The sequence below is a fragment of the Dendrobates tinctorius genome, unplaced genomic scaffold (assembly GCF_039654945.1).
Source record: "Dendrobates tinctorius isolate UK_male_01 unplaced genomic scaffold, ASM3965494v1 ptg000030l, whole genome shotgun sequence".
Taxonomy (NCBI): Eukaryota; Metazoa; Chordata; class Amphibia; order Anura; family Dendrobatidae; genus Dendrobates; species Dendrobates tinctorius.
The window spans coordinates 46,315,256-46,337,014 of record NW_027361698.1 but is presented as its reverse complement, the minus strand read 5'-3'; the positions used below and the strand labels follow the sequence as shown (position 1 = coordinate 46,337,014).

The 21,759-nt window shown below is 44.8% G+C and overlaps 1 protein-coding gene across 2 annotated transcripts in view; it reads right to left on the bottom strand.

Annotated features, from left to right (window-relative positions):
• JADE1 (jade family PHD finger 1) overlaps positions 1–21,759 on the bottom strand; it is a 129,003-nt gene that overhangs the window by 48,998 nt on the left and 58,246 nt on the right. For both annotated transcript variants that reach the window (XM_073572078.1, XM_073572077.1), the window contains exons 3-6: positions 20,945–21,021; positions 20,130–20,287; positions 14,195–14,385; positions 11,956–12,167 (exon numbers count right to left, since the gene is read on the bottom strand). In XM_073572078.1, coding sequence (XP_073428179.1) covers positions 11,956–12,167; positions 14,195–14,385; positions 20,130–20,287; positions 20,945–21,021 — 638 coding nt within the window. The remainder of the gene's footprint in view (positions 1–11,955; positions 12,168–14,194; positions 14,386–20,129; positions 20,288–20,944; positions 21,022–21,759) is intronic.

The window sequence follows — 21,759 nt, the reverse complement described above, 5'->3', positions numbered from 1 at the left end:
TTTGCATTTTTTCCTCCCCTTCTTCCAAAAGCCAGAACTTATTTATTTTTCGTCCACATATCTGGGCTTGTTTTCTGTCAATTTGGAGTTTTAAATGACAATATTCATTTTACCCCACAATGCACCGGAAAGAGATTGAGATAGATAAGGGTCTAATGAAAGACCCGTGTCCACCTCCTTCTGACATGAAGCTAAACTGAATATCCTAGTTCCTGTCGGTGGGGTGTACACTGCGGAGGAGCTAACTTCTTTTCTGCATAGTGTCAGCCTCCTTAGCGGCAGCATAGCGTACACCCATGGTTTCCTGTGTCCCCCAATGAAGCGAGAGAAAAAAGGTTCCAAGTTCAGCAAAATTCAATAAAAAAGATAAATATAAAATATATCTGCAATTTTTTTAGTTTAGTTTTCACAGCATTCATCGGGAGGTAAAAATGACCTGGCAAAATGATTACAGTGATAAAAAACGTGTATAGTTCATTTTTGTTATTTTAATTTAGGTAGTGAAAAGAAAAAATAAATAATCCACTTGTTTTGCCATTTTCTAAGACACAACATTTTCGTTTTTCAGCTGATGGAGCAGTAAGGAGGATGTGTCTTTCGAATGGCGAGCTGACATTTTTATCAACACCATTTTGAAGTAAATACTATATTTTGATAGCTTAAAAGAACAAACTCCGTCATTAACCAGGTAACTTAATTTTAATCACACTTTTATGGACCCCGATACCAAATATCCTTCTTTTCTTTTTTTTGTTTCCCTACTTTTATAGGGGGGGGGGGGGGGGGGGGGATTCCAATTTTTGGAATTTTTCTGATTGTTAGTGAATACTGCCATTTCTTTTTTAGCAAGTAATCATCATACCCCCACACAGCATACCGAATGATTGATGGGTCTTTATATACATTACATGGCTCAGCCATAAACTCAGCTCAAGCTTAACAGAAAACCTGCTGTCCAATTAGAACCAATCAATACCATGCATGGGATGTGACAATACTTGTCAGTTCAGTTTGCCAAATTCAAACCATCCCCTACATAAAGTAACAAGTCAAAGGAAACTTGTCAGCAGGTTTTTGCTACCTTATCTCAGAGCAGCATGATGTAGAGAAAGACACCCTGAATACAATGATTTATCACTTAGATTACTGGGTGTAACCATCGTAACAATTTTTAGATTTTGAATGCAGCAGAGCTGACGAAGCCAACCCCGCCAGCACCATGCTCTCAATTCTCCATATATAATGTCTATAGATAGTGAGCTGCTTATCACAGGAGGGGAAGTGGCAGACTACCAGGCACACTGCTCTAGCCAAACAATGATAAGTTCCCACTACTAAAATGAAGATTTTGGGTACCTGCCATAAAATCTCTTTCTCGAAGCCTTCATTGGGGGGGGGACACAGGAAACCATGGGTGTATGCTGCTGCCACTGCAAAAATAGTTAGCTCCTCCCCAGCAGTATATACCCACTGACTGGCAGGAAGCTCATCAGTTAGTGAGAAAGCAGTAGGAGATGCAACAGGTATACAACTATCATAACCACAACGAACAATAAACAAGGGCGGGTACTGTGTCCCCCAATGAAGGCTCCGAGAAAGATTTTACGGTAGGTACCCAAAATCTTCATTTCTCTATCGCTTCATTGGGGGACACAGGAAACCATGGGATGTCCAAAAGCAGTCCCAAGGGTGTATAAAGGTGGTACCATCAAATCAGAGCTTGAGTTACTGCTGCATGCAGGACCAATCTACAGAGATTCACATATGACTAAACCTGTGAACCTTGGACCATGTAGTAGTCTAACAAATCTACGAGACCAACGCCTGGCGATGGGTGACAGAGGAAACCCCCCACTGAGCGAGCACTGAGCCAGAGGAGTGCGCAGTGAGCTTAAATGGATGCGATCTGTCCATTAGTCGGTATGCATCAGAATAGCAGAGAAAACCCAGCAGGCCTCGATAGACTTGGAAACAGCCAAGACCTTTACGAGTAAATTCTGTGACTAAGAACAGTAAAAATCTGCACATCTGATTGGTGCTGTCCTGGGAAGGTAGTTACAGAGAACTCCGCCAGGCCCAGTTTTAGAGACCATTCGTGATAAAAAAAAAAAAAAAAGGGAACAAAAATGGACAAAAGGAAGAAAAAAAACCCAGTATCCTCACTGGAGAGAAATACAAAAAAAACACACCTTAGGGAGAAAGGATGGTATCAGATGTAACACTACCTTGTTCTGGTGACACCCTAGATAAGGAGGAACAAGAGATCTGTGAGTTTGGAAACTCATCTGATAGAAGAAATGGCGACAGGAAAGACAACCTTCCAGGAAAGGATGTGAAAGGTGTCTCGTAGAGGTTTGAATGTTGATTCTTGAAGAACACCAAGTACTAAATTGAGATCCCAAGGCGTTACCGGAGGCCGGTAGGGGGAAACAGAGTGCCCAACTCCCTGCATAAAGGTCTTGACCCGAAGGCGAGACACACCTGTCTCTTGAGAAAACTGAAGGAGATCCAAATGTAAGAAGGACAAAATGGAAACAGATGAAAGACCCTTGGGGAGGTCTGATTATTTACACACCAGCGGAAAGATTTTCCACAAACGATGGGAAATGCGAGAAAAGGAAGGCTTCATAGTTCTGAACATGGTCTGGATAACCTGATTGGAGAAATCGGCTGATTTCAGAAACATGGTCTTAGTCATGCTGTTAAACAGAGTGACTGAGAATTCTGGTGGAACACAGAACCCTGCGAGAGAAGATCTGGAAGATCCTGGAGTTTCTACGGAGTACCTGTGAGGAAGTTGATTACTTTTGCGTACCCAAGTCTTCTGGGGGTGATGAGAATAATGGACACTTCTTCAGTCTTGATCCTCTGGACCACCATAGAGATCAGTGTTAAGGTAGGTAACAGGTACAGGGAAAAGCGAGACCAAGGAATTGCCAAAGCATCAGTGCCATTAGGCTATGTGCACACGTATGCAGAAAATTTCTGCATATAAACAGGACTCCTTCCCAGAAAACGTGCGTTTTTTTCCGCGCGTCCCCAGACACATAGAAAATAGCCAAAAATGCGGAATTTACAGCGAAATTAATGAGCATGCTGCGTTTTTTACTGCAAAGTGTTTATTTCGCGGTAAAAACGCATCAATATGCACAAAAAGTGCAAAATGCATTAAAATGAATGGGAAGCTTCTTTAGCTTTTTTTTTGAGCGGGTTTTTTGGTAAATCAGCGCGAAAAAAAACGGTGTGGGATCACATGGGGAACCTTGTGACTTAGACTGGACTCTATCAGGTTTATGACAGGAAACCCTCAAAGGAGCCACGTCATGGGAGACTGAATGGTTCAGGGACCACTCGACGGCGGCGGGACCCTCTCGGCTGACAAAATCGACGGCCCAGATCTCCACTCTTGGGATGTGCAGTGCCAAGATCATAACCGAATCCGCGGCATTTCTGACAATATTGCTTGATTTCGGGTTCTTCCTTGAAAGTTCATCTCTGTCACTGCCGTGGCACTATCAGTTTGGACCTGAACCTAATAGTAGAAAATAGGGTTCTTGCAAGAAAAGTAGAGCAACAGGGGAGGGACCCAAAATCCAGAATGTTGATGGGAAGAGACAATTCCTGGGTTGCCCATCAATCCTGGACTGTTAAGTTCTGAAAATAAGCTCCCCAATTGAGAAGATTGGCTTCTGTAGTAGTGTTCTTCCTACATGGTGTTGGAAAGATCTACCGCAATTGACTAGAGGAGATTAAGTCCACCAGTCTAGAGACTTATTTATCCGGAGAGGGTCATGATTAATCGATACAGGGAGTGAATCGACCAGTCCCATCTTGATGGCCGAAAAAGAAAAATTGAAAAGGATGCATATGAAAGTAGGCAAATGGAACTTCTTCCATTGACGCAACCATCCTATCTAGAACACTAATGCAGAAGTGGAGCGAAAGTGCAAATGTGCCTCTGACGGAGAGAGTTCCATGTGATAGGAACAAGGGTTTTTCCTTGGGTAGAAAAATAGGGATTTTTGTGTACTCACCGTAAAATCCTTTTCTCTGAGCCAATCATTGGGGGACACAAAGACAGTGGGTGTTATGCTGCTGGCCACTCGGAGGACACTAAGTAAACCAGAAAAAAAGTTAGCTCCTCCCCTGCAGTATACACCCTCCCGCTGGCTGAGATTTCTCCAGTTCGGTGAAAAAAGCAGTAGGAGCATAAACAGTCAATAATAACCATAACTAAGTCAAAGCCTAAGAATGCTACAGTGAGCCAATAGGCTAAACAGGGTGGGTGCTGTGTCCCCCAATGATTGGCTCGGAGAAAAGGATTTTACGGTGAGTACACAAAAATCCCTATTTCTCCTACGCCTCATTGGGGGACACAGAGACAGTAGGACGTCCTAAAGCAGTCCCTGGGTGGGGAGCATACATCTGCTAATACCCCATGTACCACTGAGTCAACAGTGAGGTACTGCCGACTGCAGGCTGCATCCGCAGAGGCCTGAGAATGAATTAGGCAATGTTTGTAAAGGTATGCAGGCTGGATCAAGTCGCAGTCTTGCGGACAGGCCGGAGAATGAAATTGGTAATATTTTGTAAAAAGTATGCAGACTGGACCAAGTCGCAGCCTTGCAGACCTGTTCTCCCAAGGCCTGGTGCCGAATGGCCGAAGAGGCGCCAACTGACTAGGTAGAGTGCGCCTTAGCCCCACTGGGACAGGCGCGCTCCTGATACAGTAGGACTACTGAATCGCCAGGGGAATCCACCTGGCTAGCGATGCTTTGACACGGCTAGACCCTTCCTATGCCCCTCTGGAAGCATGAACAGGGCATCTGACTTGAGGAAGGGAGCCGTCCGCGAGATGTACCGTCTCAGCGCCCTAACCACATCCAGGGTGTGGAGGGCCTTCTCAATGCGATGGACTGGCACCGGACAAAAGGAAAGGCAAAACAATTTCCTCGTTGAGATGGAAGAGGAGACGACCTTGGGCAGGAAGGACGGGGACGTCCTGAGAACTACCTTTTCCTGATGAAAAATTCAGGAATGGAGAACGGCAGGACAGAGCTGCCAATTCCCAAACTTGTCTGATTGACGTAATTGCCACTAGAAAGACCACCTTCCAAGAGAGGACGGACAGTGACACGTCCTGCGACGGTTCGAAAGGAGCCTCCTGTAAGGCCCTGAGAACCAGGTTAAGGTCCCATGATTCCAATGGCCTTCTATAAGGAGGCGCCACATGGGAAACTTCTCTGAAAGAACGTCTTGACCTGAAGTTTGGTGGCAATTTTGCGTCGGAAAAGCACTGACAAGGCCGAAATTTGGCCCTTGAGTGAGCTAAGAGGCCTGATTTTAAATCAGATTGAAGGAATTCCAATATGGCCGGAATGGAAAAGCACCAGAGGTGATCGACCATGATCCTTGCACCACAAAAAGAAGGTTTTCCAGGTGCGGTGAGAGATGCACATGGACACAGGCTTCCTAGCACTAATCATCATGGAAATCACGTCGTGAGAGAATCCAGTCTGTGCTAAAATCCAGGATTCAACGGCCACGCCGTCCAAGACAGGGCCCCGGAGTTCTGGTGGTAAATCAGGCCCTGCGAGTGTAGATCCATGCAATCTGGAAGTCGCCAGGGGACGTCAGCAACTAGTTGTATTAGTTCTACATACCATGCTCGGCACGGTCAATCTGGCGCGACAAGGATCACTGGCACTCCCTCCGCTCTGATCTTCTTGATGACCCTCGGAAGCAAGGGAAGAGGGAAGGTGTTTGGGAGGCGGAACCGGTGCCATGGCAGAACTAGGGCGTTCACTCCGATGGCGCATGGATCGGGCAATGAACCGAGGAATCTTCTTGTTTAGTCTTGAGGCCATGAGGTCCACATCCGGAGTCCCCCAACGATGACAAATCTGTTGAAAGACTTCCGGATGAAGAGACCACTTCCCCGAGGCAATGCCTTGGCGACTGAGAAAATCTGCCTCCCAATTTTCTACGCTCGGCCCAATGGAGGATGTGACTCGCTTCGTGTATGGCCATCCTGCTCCGGGTACCTCCCTGGTGGTTGATATACGCTACAGCCGTGGCGTTGTCGGATTGGATCCTGATCTGACCTGCGAGGAGACGGTGGAAACTCCGTAGAGCTAATCTGATCGCTTGCATGCTGAAGGGGAGACAGACTCTTGGGTTGACCAATGACCCTGTGCCGTGTGGCGACGAAAGACCGCTCCCCAGCCGAGGAGACTTGCGTCGGTGGTTACTACCAACCACCTTACTGGGAGAAAAGATCTCCCTTGATACAGGGAGGACCTCAGTGTCCACCACCTGAGGGATTGCCTGACCCGCAGGGACAGAGGGATCCGACGGTCCAGGGAGAACGGGTTCTTGTCCTAAGCGAACAACGCAGCGTGATGTAAGGGACAGAGGTAGAACTGTGCAAATGGAACTGCTTCCATCGTTGACACCAACTTTCCTAGAACTCTCATGCCGAAACGAATGGAGTGAGAAAACAGTCGCGCTGCCTGTTGTAAGGCTTGGGTCTCTCCTGGAGGGAGAATGAGTAACCCGCGGGAAGTGTCCAAGATCATCCCTAAAAGGGAAATCTACTCAGCCGGTTTTGGGAAAGACTTTTCAAAGTTTATCTTCTACCTCAGGAGAGACAGTGAATTTACTGTTATCCATGGATTTCTCGCAGGCTGGAAGGGACAAACCCTTGATGAGCAGTTCGTCCGGATACGGTAACACCACCACTCCCCGAGAGTGGAGAATGGCCATGACAGCCGCCATGACCTTGGTAAAGACCCTGGGGGCGGTGGCGAGTCCGATGGGCAAGGCAACAAACTGGATGTGTTCCTTGTGAATTGCAAAACTCAGGAACTGCTGGTGGGACGGGCAGATTGGAATGTGAAGGTAAGCGTGCCCCGACGCGCATTTCGCCCTCTTGCTTCTTCCGCCCAGCGCTTCTCCCGGGGGGCAGGACCTAAGCTCATACCTCCACTCCTGTGCTCAGGCAGGTCGTCGCTGTCCGGGGTCTTCTCTCATCCTCCGGGCGATGTAGCAGAGCTGGAGGAGCTCTTAAAGGGGTATCCTCAAATCGATCCACCCTGTGATAGGGGGATGGAGAACCCTGGGGCCGATTCAGGGCATCCGAAAAAGCGCTGCTCAAGTCCTTCTCCATGCACTCTTGTGCTACGTTCTGTTGCGCTTGCCCTCGTATCCGTGGAGTACCGACCATAAGGGAACCATCGTCAGAGGAATCAGCCCCATTCTCTGCAGGAAAGTGTACGAGGAGGTATACTCCACGTGCTTGCCTGTTGTTGGTTTGGGGGAGAGCGGGCTGTAGAAAGGAACCGTCGCCCCCTTCACTCTGTTAATTAAAAATAAAAATTTACAGAAAATTCAAAAATAAAATAAAAACGGTTGTGGTCTGAAACCAGACCCAAGTGCCTCCTATAGACACTAAGCAAGAACTGGAGAAATCTCAGCCAGCGAGAGGGTGTATACTGCAGGGGAGGAACTAACTTTTTTTCTGGTTTACCTAGTGTCCTCCGAGTGGCCAGCAGCATAACACCCACTGTCTCTGTGTCCCCCAATGAGGCGTAAGAGAAAAGCTCTTGATTGCGCTGTGTCAAACAACATTCTCAGAAAAATCAATATGTTGGACCGGGACCAGAGACTATTTTGGGATGTTGATAACCCAGCCAAGACAAAGAGAGGTGACCAGAGTGCAATCATGAGAAAAGAGCTCCAAACCCCTTGGAGAGGAGTCCGCGGCAAGGTCTGAACTCAGAATCCAGGTGCCAAGGAACAACAGTGTGGAGCAGAGAGCCGGAAAAAAAACACGTGAAGGGCGAAAAAGGACGACGCTGCTGTAGACACTAAATTGCTTTTGAGGACGACTGGTCCAGTTTAAGGAAATTAGTACTGATAACTTGAGGTATCTTGGTAGCTCTTGATCGACTCAGACCATCTTGGTAAGGAAGTGGGTAAGAATCCTTACATGTGTAACCGCTTACTTTGATGTAAGAACATCCAAAAAAGGCAGTATAATCAGCGAGGTCTTACCATTCGAAGGAGGAACTCCAGTGAATGTCTGGCACAGGAAACAGAAAAGACAAAGACAGAGTCACTGACGCGACCTATTAGACACGAGAGCTGACCCTGTGGCTTTCAGGGTCAGACATAACCAGGGACTCCTCAAGTTGAAATGGGCTGTCCGGGTGAGACAGCGTTGGCCCCGAGAATTGTAGTTTAATCACTGAGAGGAAAAAAGCACAAGATTACAACTATAAATACTGAGAAATGATGCAATCTTTGCTGGAGAAGACTCGTTTACGTGATGTTCGGACATCGGATCCAAGGCTGAAGAGGCTCTCATGCTCTTGGCTGCGGCCTGATATAGAAAAAGTGCTATCCAATCTCTGTAAGAAAGAAGTACGGAAACAGAAAGAACGGAGATCTCGGTAGACCCCTTGGGCTGCACAATGAACAGCCATAAGGACCATTGTAAAAGTAGGAACTGACTCACTGAATAGTGGACAGGGCACTAGAAACGCTGCTATTAGTCATGTTGGGTCTAACTACTGGCTAGTGAGTAGTGCAGCTGAACTGCATTGCGGACAGCAATGTGGTTAACTGTCGATGGAGATCCTCACCTGTGTTGGAAAACTCTTGGCAAATCGTATTCCCAGGATGGAGGACAAGGTCCTTTGCTTGGAACCGTAATCGAGGTTGGGTTACATTATAGATACGGAGTCTGACTCGCTGGATAGCGGGCAGAGCATTTGGACCACTGCTGCAAGTGGTCATATGGTACATGACAGATGGTGTGACTGACTTACTGGATAGCGGAGAGAGCACTTACATTTGCTGCTGTGATCGGACATGTGGTACATGGTAGATGGTGCATCTGACTCACTGGATAGCGAGCAGGAAACATGAACCACTGCTGCAAATGGCCATGAGGAACTTGATATGTGGTGCACCTGAGTCACTGGATGGTAGGCAGGAAACGTGGACCGCTGTTGTCACTAAACATGAGATACATGTCAAATGGTACATTTGACTCACTGAATAGTGGGCAGGAAACGTGGACCACCGCTGCAAACGACCATTAGGAACGTGACAGGTGATGCATCTGAGTCACTAGATATTGTGTGGTAAATGGTACATCTGATTCACTGGATGGTGGGCATGAGACATGGACCACTGCTACATTCGACCATTAGGTACATAGTAGATTTAAATGGTGCATCTGACTCACCGAATGGTGGACAGAACACTAGTGCCGCTGCTGCAATTGATCATTAGGTATGTGGTAGATGGTGCATCTGACTTACCGAATGGTGGACAGAACACTAGTAACGTTGCTGCAACCAACCAGGAGGTACGTGGTAAATGGTGTATCTGATACACTAGATAGTGGTCAGAAAATGTGGACTGTAGCTGTGATCGACCGTGAGGTACGTGGTAAAAGGTACATCAGACTCACTGTGTAGGGGACCAAACACTAGTGCTGTTATTCTTATAGCACCTAAGGTCTAATTCCCCCCCATGGCAGGAAAAGCTGGTGGGCATAGGGAAAAAAAAAAAAAACAAAACATGCCACTGCTGCAGTCGAGGTCTGGTTACCTGACTGAAATATACAGACTCTGCAGGAGCTACATTGGGAAGGACTATAAGATATTGTATACATAGACAAAGGATAACCATGTCTGTCTAAAATAAAAGTGTGTCCTGGAGTCATGAACTTTTTTTTTTTTTATATAACATTAGAGACAAAGGTGATTTAAGCTGCCGAGTCACAAGCTCTGGATTGGGAGGGGGGGACCTCTCCTGGAGGCAATGAAATTCAAACACATAGGCAGAGCGCTTGGCCCAAACACTGCAGTATAGCAGGTGAATGTCTGCTCATAGTACTCAGTGGAAAAAAATATGGTGCTGAGGAGTCAGCATTAAGGAAAAAAAAAGGGCGCGTTGAGTTACCGCACCAGATGAGTTCCCGCGCTTCTGGAGATCAAGCCACGCAGAGATACCTGTCCTGAAGGCCCTGGAATCCTTCTTTGCAGCACGATAATGTAGATGGTCATCAGACGTCCAGGAGGGACGGGCGGCTTCAGGGTACCTGGTCCCGGGGCAGGATGTCGGGAGGCTATAAAGTACCGATACAGTTTTCCCACCCTGCACGTCTAGCTCTAGAGGGTGAGCAGGCTAAGGTGTAGTGGCAAGGACCAGTCCACATCTTCCTCCTTGCGGATGTCCCAAACACTCTTGAAGTGTTAGGAAGCATGGGGTCCTGCCTGGTAGACACGAGAGGGTACAGTAGTGACGCAATCCCACACTGTGCTCCCGGTCTCTAGAGGGGAGAGCGGAGTGACCAATTACACTCCATTGTCCAGAATACAAGCTGTATCTGAAAAAGAGGGATTTTTGGTACTTACCGTAAAATCTTTCTTGGAGCCTTCATTGTGGGACACAGGTTACCATGGGCTGCTGTCGCTAGGAGGCTGACACTATGCAAATAAGAAAAAAGTTAGCTCCTCCTCAGCAGTATACACCTACCGACAGGCACAAGGCAATCCAGTTGGTGCTAAAGCAGTAATAGGAGCAAATGTAAAAACTTAACGCATGTACCAACCCAAACAACGGCACATTGGCCAACATGGAACTACATAAAAGGAGGGTGCTGTGTCCCCCAATGAAGGCTCCAAGAAAGAGATTTTACGGTAAGTACCAAAAATCCCACTTTCTTTCTCGCTTCATTGGGGGGACACAGGTTACCATGGGACGTCCAAAGCAGTCCCAAGGGTGGGAAAAATGCAGAGAGAAAGGAAGTTAGGTCGGCCGGAGAGAAACTGCCACCTACAGAATCTTCCTACCCAGGCTAGAATCAGCAGAGGCGAGAGTATTTACCTTGTAGAACCTCACAAAAGTGTGAGGTGATGAACAGGTAGCAGCCTTGCAAACTTGCAAAGCCGAAGCTTGGTGCTGAACGGCCCAGGAAGCTCCCACAGCCCGGGTAGAGTGAGCCCTCACCCCCCCGGAGGAGGCCGTTTGTCTTGAAAGTGGTATGCCTCCAGAACTGCTGAACGAATCCAACGAGGGATGGTGGATTTAGAAGCTGGGAGCCCCTTTCGACGACCCGTAAAGATGACAGACAGAGAATCAGACTGACGAAAGGAAGCAGTCCTAGAAAGGTAGACTCTGACCAAATCCAAACTGTGGAGAAATCTCTCCAAGGGATGAGCTGGGGAAGGACACAGAGAAGGAAAGACGATGTCCTTGTTGATGTGAAAGGCAGAAAAGAAGGCACAGGCCGGAGAACCACCTTATTCTGATGCAGAAACAGGAACGGAGAACGGCAGGACAACGCTGCCAACTCGGAGACCCTCCTAATAGAGGTGATAGCGACCAGGAAAAAACACTGCGGATCTGGTGTTAGATCCAGGTCCGCCTCCTAGAGACACTAAGCAAAAACTGGATTGCCTTGTGCCTGTCTGTAGGTGTATACTGCTGGGGTGGAGCTAACTTTTTCTTATTTTCATAGTGTCAGTCTCACAGCGACAGCAGCATACACCCATGGTAACCTGTGTCCCCCAATGAAGCGAGAAAGAAATAAACACAACAAAAGAGCAGCCCGTGTCCACCTCCTACTGACACTAAACTGAAACTGGTGAGCTTCCTGCCAGTTGGTGGGTATATACTGCAGGGGAGGAGCTAACATTTTTTGCATAGTGTCAACCTCCTAGTGGCAGCAGCATACACCCGTGGTTTTCTGTGTCCCCCAATGAAGTGATAGAGAAACAATCATTACACATAAACAAAAGAGCTTGATAAGAGAGGCACAACTGAAATGTGTGTTTTAACCCTTACAGAATTCTGTCTTCAGATTACATACCTGCCGACAGTTTCCCTTTAATGCATTATCCAGTTTATAAGACCAGAACACATGACTGATATACCTACCTGATGTACACAAATGTTACATTTATCACAGAAGACCATTTCATTGCCATCCTCTCCATCTGGGGATTGGCAAACATCGCATACAACATCCTCATCATATTCTATTCCAAGGCCTTCCTCGGTCTCGATGGCGTGGTTCATATTGTCATAACACCTCTGTTCAAACTCCTCCATTACTCGCTCCATGACATATTCATCCAGTTGTGGCATACCTACAAATCAACAAAGTAAGGATGAGCCCTCATCAGGCACGATAAAGGTACGAGAAGACTTTTCACAATTTAAATGCAGATTTCATTAGGTCAAATTTTGCCGGAGCCACAGAACAGCGTGTAATGCTTTTCTTCCTGTCAGAATGACTGCTGTGCGATGAATCCTGATGAATTTGAGTTATGCACTAGAAATGGAAACCACATATTTTTCAAATACCTCCAATTAATAATATAGTTAAGTTCTTCAGATTCGCTATATTACTTACCTCATGTTCAGGGCCCAGCCCACACTTAGTGTCACCAATCGGCGCACCTCGGCAAGTGCCAGGGCCCTGAGCAAGGGGGGGGGCCCTTGCTGTTGGGGACACAATGGGGCCTGTGAGTCGGGGGAGCAATCGTGGGCATCGGGGCCCTCCAACCCCTGTGCTTTAAGGTGCTTAAAATACTCCCCTTTCCTTGTTCCCCTTCAAGTCTTCTGACTCTGACGTCTCAGGGCAGAGGGCATGATGACGTCATTACATAGCACCCTCTACGCTGAGCAGTGCAGAGGCTGAATAGGCTGAAGACACCGGAGTGGAGAAGACCGGAACTGCAGTCTGAGGGGAACGAGGAGAGGTAAGTATTGTATGGAGCAATATATGGGGTCCATTATTCTGTATGGAGCAATATATGGAGCCCAATATTCTGTATGGAGCAATATATGGGGCCCAATATTCCATATGGAGCATTATATGAGGTCCATTAATCTGCATGAAGAAGATTCACTAGTTTCTGACATATTGTAGAATTTACAATAGATATCGCTCAACCATGGATGCCTAAGCCACTGCAATGACTGTAGATTTTAGCAGTGTTTTCTTATTTCTGGGGGGGGGGGGAGAGAAGGCAATCACTGAACATGAAAATTTGCTCGCCCCTTTTTTTGGCCTTTTATTACCATGGAGCCATCTTACACCTTCCCAACAGTTTGTTTGTTTTTTACTTAACTTTTTGAGGCACTCCAAAAACCACAAGATTTTCAATCAGAAACTGACTCAGGAAACGTTCCTATTTTGGTAAGAGTTCTGAAGACATTAATTTTCTGCAGCGACATGCTTTTTTTTCCATCAGGAGTTTTCCAAACAAAACCACTTCAGGAAAAAAAAAAGGCTCCTTATATGAAAAAGTAAAATGGATTTACCGTACAAATGAAATGGAAGAGTTTTTCAAAAGTTTTGAAACTATTTTTTCTCAAGTTTTTAAGATTTTAAACGCAAAAAGGACCCCCCCCCAAAAAAAAAAAAAAACGTGCACATGATCTTCTATCTTCTGAAGTGCACAGTTCTCCTGCTTCCCGCGGGGAATCAAATCTTTGCACACCTGAAGATTGACAGCTCGGACGAGAGCCTGGTCCTAACTATGCGTTCTCACATGCTGCTAGAAAAGGCAGCATCAGAAAAACGCAGGGGCACTGATCCCGAAAGCTTCTGAGCAGCTCGTGCAAACTCTAAAGCGAAAAGCTTGGAAGTGCACCCTTCATTCCTAGGAAACAAGCTACTACTTATACATGGAAGAGGTGGCTGGTTACCAAAGCAACAAGCAGCACAATATGGAAAATTCTGGCATAGTTGAGAATGGAGAAGATTTTTAATATATCACAAAGTTGCTTATTTTTACAAATCCTTTACAATATTATCCATTTAACAAGATGAAACAATCCTTTTGGTAAGATAAAAACTAACCCCGCAGACTGGAGATTTGAATAGAACTTTGGTCATTTCATATTTTCAGTAAAAGAAATCTCGGGGAGTCATGAGATCTATGCTTGAAACTAAGCCCTTTTATCTTAGAAATCAGTGATTTGAAAATCCCTTTCCTAATTTTTATTAGCAATATTAGTGAACTGTGATTTTCCTTTTTTTAAATGTGAGACATCACATAATGGACTCAGGCTGAAATGAGACATGAGAAATGGCCTTTACCAGCTCTGTACAGGAGATCCTGGCTTCCGCCTATATAACAATTGTCAGAAAATCAGTTACAATTACCCATGTCTTTGAATTCTTCATTAATCATCTCCAGCCAAATGACATCCATCTCATTTAGGTCATAGCGACAAACACCATCTGCGAGCGTGTGGATATCAACGTATCCCAGCTCAGGAGGATCTGACCCCGATGAATGGATGTACTTTCGAGGTCTAGTGTATGTGACCACCTTGTCTGTCTCAGCAATAGCCCTAGAAAAATAAAACAGATAAAGATTAATGGACATTTAGTCCCGGGATCAAAGTATTACTGATCATTTTTATAAATTTCTCATTAAAGCCGACTTTCCTTTAGGGTAAGTTCACACCAGGCTTTTTTTTTTTTTATAGTGTTTTTTCTGCAGCAAAACCAGAGCTCTTGGCAAGAAAGAAGCTGCAGAAAAAAAGCATGTTTTCCTTGTGTTTTTTTGCTGTGGTTTTGGCATGCTAGATTTGTCTCTTGTGCATGCGGATAACGTTTAGTGTTGAACAAAAAAAAGAAAAAAAAAAAAAAGGAAGTCCGATTCTATAGAATAATATTTTGGCACAAATAAGCAGCAAAACCTGATACGTGCGTTTTTTCACCACCCATTCATTTCAATGGGTGAAAAACGCTGAAAATTGACATGCTCTATGTGTAAAAAAAAAAAAAAAAGAAAACAGCAAAGAACAAAATCCTGATGCAAAAAGAAAAAAAAAAAAAGCTGTGTGCATGAGATTTCTGAAATCTCAGACTTTGCGGGTACTGTAAAACACAGCTAAAAATTTGCATTAAAAAGCCCTGCAAAAATGCCTAGTGTGAACTTCGCTTTATACAATATTACACCTTGATCTCAGTTTGAAGGGGCTTTTCAGGTTGACAAAAACAATATTTCTATATATGTTCTTAAAATCAAATTCAAGTAGCTGATCAATTTTTCCCACAATCAGTATGCCGCATACCAATAACCTGTACATATAGTGCGAAATAAATCCAATATCACACAAAAATGAAGAAAATAATGCTTAGCGTTCATCACACTGCACCCCTCCACTTGCCTAGTTAAAGGGCCGATGCTGCAAAAATGGGGCTATATCCATGCAGCTAGAAGCACTTATGGCTAAGAACATATGCTTAAAGTAGGACTTTAGTGTAACAGATAGGTGTGCAGTTTATGATATGTACTAACTTTCCTGCATTTTCTCACAGTCTGTGAATACACATGGGACAGATGCAACCCCTCGGCCACAACATAGAATCATAGAATTGGAAGGGACCTCCTGGGTTATCTGGTCCAACCCCCTGCTCAAAGCAGGATTCACTAAATCATCCCAGACAGTTGTCTGTCCAGCCTCTGTTTGAAGACTTCCATTGAAGGAGAACTCACCACCTCTCGTGGCATCCTGTTCCACTCATTGATCACCCTGTCAAGAAGTTTTTTCTAATATCTAATCTGTGTCTCTTCCCATTCAGTTTCATCCCATTGCTTCTAGTCTTTCCTTGTGCAAATGAGAATAAAGATGATCCTTCTAAAATGTGACAGCCCTTGAGATATTTGTAGACAGCTATAAAGTCTCCTCTCAGTCGCTTTTTTTTGCAAGCTAAACATTCCCAAATCCTGTAACTGTTCATAAGACAGGGTTTGCAGACCGGTCACCATTCTGGTCGCTCTTCTCTGAACTTGCTCCAGTTTGATGATGTCTTTTTTATAATGTGGCACCCAAAACTGGACACAATATTCTGTTGACTCATGTTCAGTCCTGTGATCTATTAGTATACCCAAGTCTTTTTCACATGTCAATTACTAAGTGGAATTTAGACGGATGATCCTGGCACATCGCTGTTCGACTTGTATATAGTTTACACAGGTGGCTGAGCATTGATGGGAACAGAATGATTGTTAAAAGGATTGTTTCGTCCCCAAACATAGCACCATGTGATTGACGAAAGCACATCCTTACTTACATGAGGCGATGTGCTGCCAATAATGATGACTTTTCAGCTGTTATAAAAAATTCAATCATTGACAAACTGTTTTTTTGCTTGTTCGTTGGGTGATTGCTGACATGTTTACCAAGGCCAATAACAATCGGGACCGAGCGATTCTTGGCAGGTCTAAGTGCACCGATACCCTTATATTTGTACCTAGCTTTTCTAGTCTCTTATATATTAAATCCACAGTATATATTCAGTAACCTGAAGCATAGACTAGTTTTGTTTCAGTAGTAGACTGGGCAGATACGGCCACGATGGCATATCCGCTTAGTAATGTAGTCATACACCTATGATCCCATATCTCTGTATGACTAGCTAGTTTTGCCAAAGTCTGCTGAAAAGGCAAAATGTGTAACAAAATTTAACCTTGAGGCTGTGTGCTCACGTTGCGCTTTTTTAAGCGTTTTTTTGATGCGTTTTTCGGGGTCAAACCGCATCAAAAACGCTTAAAAGAAGCATCCCATTCATTTTAATGCATTTTGGCCTTTTTGTGCCAATGGATGCATTTTTTACCGCTAAGGAATCGCTTAGGCCTCTTTCACACTTCCGTTTTTTACAATCAGTCAAAATCCGCCAGGTTTTGAAAAAAAACGGATCCGCAAATTTTTTTTGCGGATCCGTTTTTTTCTCCATTGACTTTCATTATTGGCGGATCTTGACGAATTGCCGTCCGTTGCATCCGTTTTTGTGCGGATCCGCCATAATGTTGCTGTCCGTCAACATCCTCAAAGATTTCCAAACGGAGCTTGCAACTTTTTTTTGCCGGCAGATCCCCCAGACACTGATTTAACCCGAAATTCTGTCTGGGTGCCGGACCAAAAAAACTCAAACTCTCTCTCTCGGTTCCTTTAAATTTCCTCATTAATCAGCATTTATCATCCCTACTAACCTAATCCGTATGTAAAGTAAAAAATGAGCCCCGTCTACCTTCAGACAGAGGAGTGGAAGGAAATACCAAGTAATGATATGCAGGTAAACAGCTGCCGTATCTCCACAGGAGCCCTCTAAACAAATCTGAATGTGAAATAATACACAGGCAAGCACTCTGATTTGCCTTCCCACGCATGCCTGCAAACCGCTGTTACAAGTCATCGCTTCACAGTTTGCAGCCCCACAAAGTGCATCCAACGCTGAACCTAGACTAGAAATTAGACGTCAATTTCCACCTTTCAGGCACAGCTGGGGACTGTCAACTGGGGGCTAATTTGTCCAGGATGACTAGAACCATGTTGGTGGCAAGCTTCAGCAAAACGCAAGCTTTATTCAATAAGCCCTACTAAAAATAATGACTTGATGAGCTCACCCAATCATAACATATCATGACACATCGCAGTATTAAGTTAGGAGAGAGAGTCCGGGCATCCGAGGCAGGAATTTATGTCTACTTATTGGGATTTCTATGCACCTGCCATAAGCTTATCATTTCTAGAAAATCTGGATGGCAACCAATACCTACATTATTCTAGCTTCCAGAGGTGTCCTTCAGCTTTCCTGTAAAGACTCATTCATACGTCCATCTCTTTTTAACTTACGGGAAAAGCTAATATTATATATACACATACATACACACATACATATACACACACACGCCAGTCTGAAAATTGGACTGCACTCTAATGCCATCTGAGGCGCTGTCCAATTTTCCTAACGGATCCATACACTTGGATTGCCAATTCTGAAATGTCTCCGCGATGTGGCACAGACCACTCGGTCCGCAGAAAATCACGGATATATGGATGACCCCTATCATTATTGTAGGTACGAGTATGTTCAATGCGCCCAAAGCGCTGCCGTCTATTGAACGCAGGTAAATCCATGTGTTCACTGAACTATGTGGATTTAACGCATTCAATACATTTGATTGATGTAATTTCTGTTGCGAAAACCAGCGTCTCCACAAGAGAAATCGACATGCTGCGTCTTAAAAGACGAGCCACATGTCCATCTCCACATGTGATACGCAGGTGACTATGGACGAACAGTGGACATGTGATTTCTGTAAATCCCATCCACTATGCTGCCACAGTTGGTCACTGCGGGTTTGACACTGCATAAGTACCCAGTGTCAAACCCGCAGCAATTACTGATTGTAGGCACATACCCTTAGTCATATACTCCACAAATCTGGCCTTTATGGAAGAGTGTCAAGAAGAAAGCCATGTTTGAAAGCAAGCCATAAAAAGTTCCATTTGCAAAAAGCCATGTAGGAAACACTGATAGCTTGTGGAAGAAGGTGATCTGGTCAGAGGAGACCAAAGTAGAACTTTTTGGGCTCAATGAAAAATGTTATAATTGGTAGAAAACTAACACTGCAAATCACCCTGACAACATCATTTCACCATCAAATATGGTGGTGGCAGCATCATGCTTGTAGGGATGCTTGTCTTCAGCAGGGACAGGGAAGCCAGTCGAAGTTAATGGAAAGATGGAGGAAAACCTGTTAGAGGCTCTGAAACATTTGAAACTGGGGTGTAGGGTTCATTTTCCAGGACAATGACCCTACTAAACATGCTGTCCTGGGCATACAATGGAATGGTTTAGATCAAAGCATATTCATGTGTATGAATGGTCCACTCGCCATCTAAACCTAAATCCCATTGAGAATCTGTGGAAAGAATTGAAATTTGCTGTTCATAGATGCTCTCAAGCCAATCTCATGGATCTAGTGCTGGTTTGCAAAAAAGAATGGGCAAAAATTCCAGCCTCTAGATGTGCAAAGCTGGTAGAGACATAACCCAAAAGACATGCAGCAGGAATTGCAGTGAAAGGTGGTCCTTGGTCCTCCACAGTATTGACACAGGGGGGCTGAATACAAATACATGTCACAATGTTCAGATTTAGATTTTAAAATATTTACAAAACCATGTATCATTTCCTTTACACTTCATAAATACTTGCTACTTTGTGTTGGTAACTTACTTTTATGTACATTTGAGTTTGTGGGTGCAATTTGAAAAAATGTGGAAGAGTTCATGGCGTATGAAAACTTTCAAGGCACTGTATATCAATCTACACTGCTCCCTCTGCTATATAACATGTGGACTGTAGATTGAACTCTGTTTTCATCATGACTGGTTCTCTTTAAAGATCTGAAAAATAGAGGCGAATCCGCCAAGATGCTGCAATGACAGCCGTAAAATTTGCTACATGGTTTTTCCAGATACGACATGGTAAAAACTGGCATTATCCTGCCAGATGTCCCAACAATAGTGGTCATCTGTGAGACAGAAGCATGTGATCTCGTCCCAGGGAGCGCACATCCTGCCCTTAGAAAAAAAATGGAGGCTTTACATCAGAGATTCATAGCGAGGTTTCTAGGGGGCAACCACCTCCATAACGTACTCAAAACACAATATCATTATGGAATGCTGTAGATAAGCTCCTGATGGCGGTGCCGGCAGCTGATAGGGCTAAAATGGGGTGACAGAATCCCTTTAAAGATATTACACAAGCACAAATTTCATCTACAATCAACTAATAGGTGATGTGAGGTTAGACAAGGGTCTAAATATGCATCAAATTGTGGTGTGCTAATACGCGAATGTGCAGAAGAGCATTTCTAGGTTTATCGCAAGCTGTAGTATATAGGACCCAAACTTTACAGCCTACAATAAAGCAGCCATTTCTAGGTAAGCATTTCTCCTGTACTTCCCTCCCACCCAAGTGCTAACACACGTCTAATAAAATATTTACCTAGTCACTTCCCCTTATTTGTACATTAGTCTTATAATCCTAGACCGGCTGCATCAAAACTAACTGCACAGCCAACAGAGACATTACAGTGGTGCGATCACACGGCCAGAGAATCCAGGCCTGGCAATTACAGCATACTACAACCAGCATTTATAGAGGATCAGCGAGCAGCGGGATTTATGCGTTTCTGCTTCATCGTGCAAAATAAACGTCTGCAGCATATGGAGATTTCCTGGGTGTTATAATCTGTGCTGTGCCCGGTGTTACAAAACAAGATGCAATTTCTCACCTGGCGACGGGCTCCAGGATGAACTCTGAGTTTACAGGCACTTGCACCCCCTTTTCCCAATCCTGCCGCCATGGATCAGCCAGCACATAGTAGTCCTCTGGGTTCAGCTGGTGGGAGTCATGCAGCTTCATGGCCGTGATCAGGTCTGTTCGGAACACCTGCATGACAGCATGGAGCGATTAACATTTTAATGCATTCCATTACTATGCTGGCAGGAACAGTATGATCACCAGGGTGGACATTAACTGTAGAAGGCCTATCCTGCTGGGCCAAATAATAGCTGCATGGGATTATATGTGACTCATCCAGTCAGCCATATTGCCAGAAAATGGAGAAAATGTTGTGAAAGCTAATGAAATGCACAAAATAATACAATTAATCACATCCTCAATGTTAAACACAAAAGTAATAAGACGGCAGAAAAGCCCAATACTGTTTGTATGAATAGATATCTCACTATGGGATCATGGTACTTCTAATGGTCCTAGAAGAGATTTGTCAGAAAATCCTAAAAATATATAAAATAACTAAACGTCCTGGATTTTCACGTACTAGCCATATCAACGGTTATTGTGGGATTATAGCATGAAGCAAAGTAAGATTTAGGATTTTTCTTTAAAATAAACGTAAAAATAAAGGGATGTAAGTAGTCTGATATTTATAGCATAGTATCAGGTTCAGACGGGTAAATAAGGTACCTGGCAGACCGGCCATGTAGAGCTCAACATCACGTCACATCAGACTGATGACAATTACAATTAACTATTACATGTAACACCGTAGAAGAAATCTGCTCCAACCCTCCCGCACAATACCTCAGAGGGCTTTCGATCTTCATGTCTTGAGATTCTGCCATGTCGAGACCTTGTCTGAGACCAAGATGTGGACAGGCCTGTAAAAACAAGCAACAAATGAGAATTAAGGCAATAGAAAAATCAATACAAGTATATCGTGTGAGGCCTGAAACAGTCAGGTTCTGGCTGGGAATATGCATATCGCATACATGCGGTCTTTGTGACTGCTATCCTATCCCTGGCACTGACACTAGTGAATTTTCAAAGCGTGTAGGGCGTGCACTGGGAGGATTCACAAGTCTGCAGTCACAACGAATGATTGCAGACTTTTTATTTTAGACCAGACAACCCATTTAAAGCACCACTCCAGCCTTTATTTTATTTCACATGTAAAGCGCCATGGAATAAATGGCGCTATAATAAATAATTTCAGAGCTGGTGTGGAGTCCTGAGCCTACTTACTCTTACCAGCTGCAGTCTTCAGCTCTTCCCACTGCCGCTGTGCCATCTTGCGACCTCTGACTAGAAGTCAGAGATAACAGTCGAAAGCTATAAATGTAAGTCTAAGGGTACCGTTACACTTAGCGATGCACCAGCGATCCCGACAACGATATGGATCGATCGCTAAGTGGTCGCTAGTGAGCTGCCACACAGGCAGATCTCACCAGCGACATAGCAGCAGTCGGGGGTCACTACTTACCTGTCAGACGCGGCGATCCTGACGTCCTCCCGCCCGCGTCCACGCGTCGCTTGTCGGCGCCACAGGAAGCACAGCAGGAAGCGCCCGACGAAAAATCATCCAGGACCTTCTCGCGCGACCAGCGATGAGCAGCGGG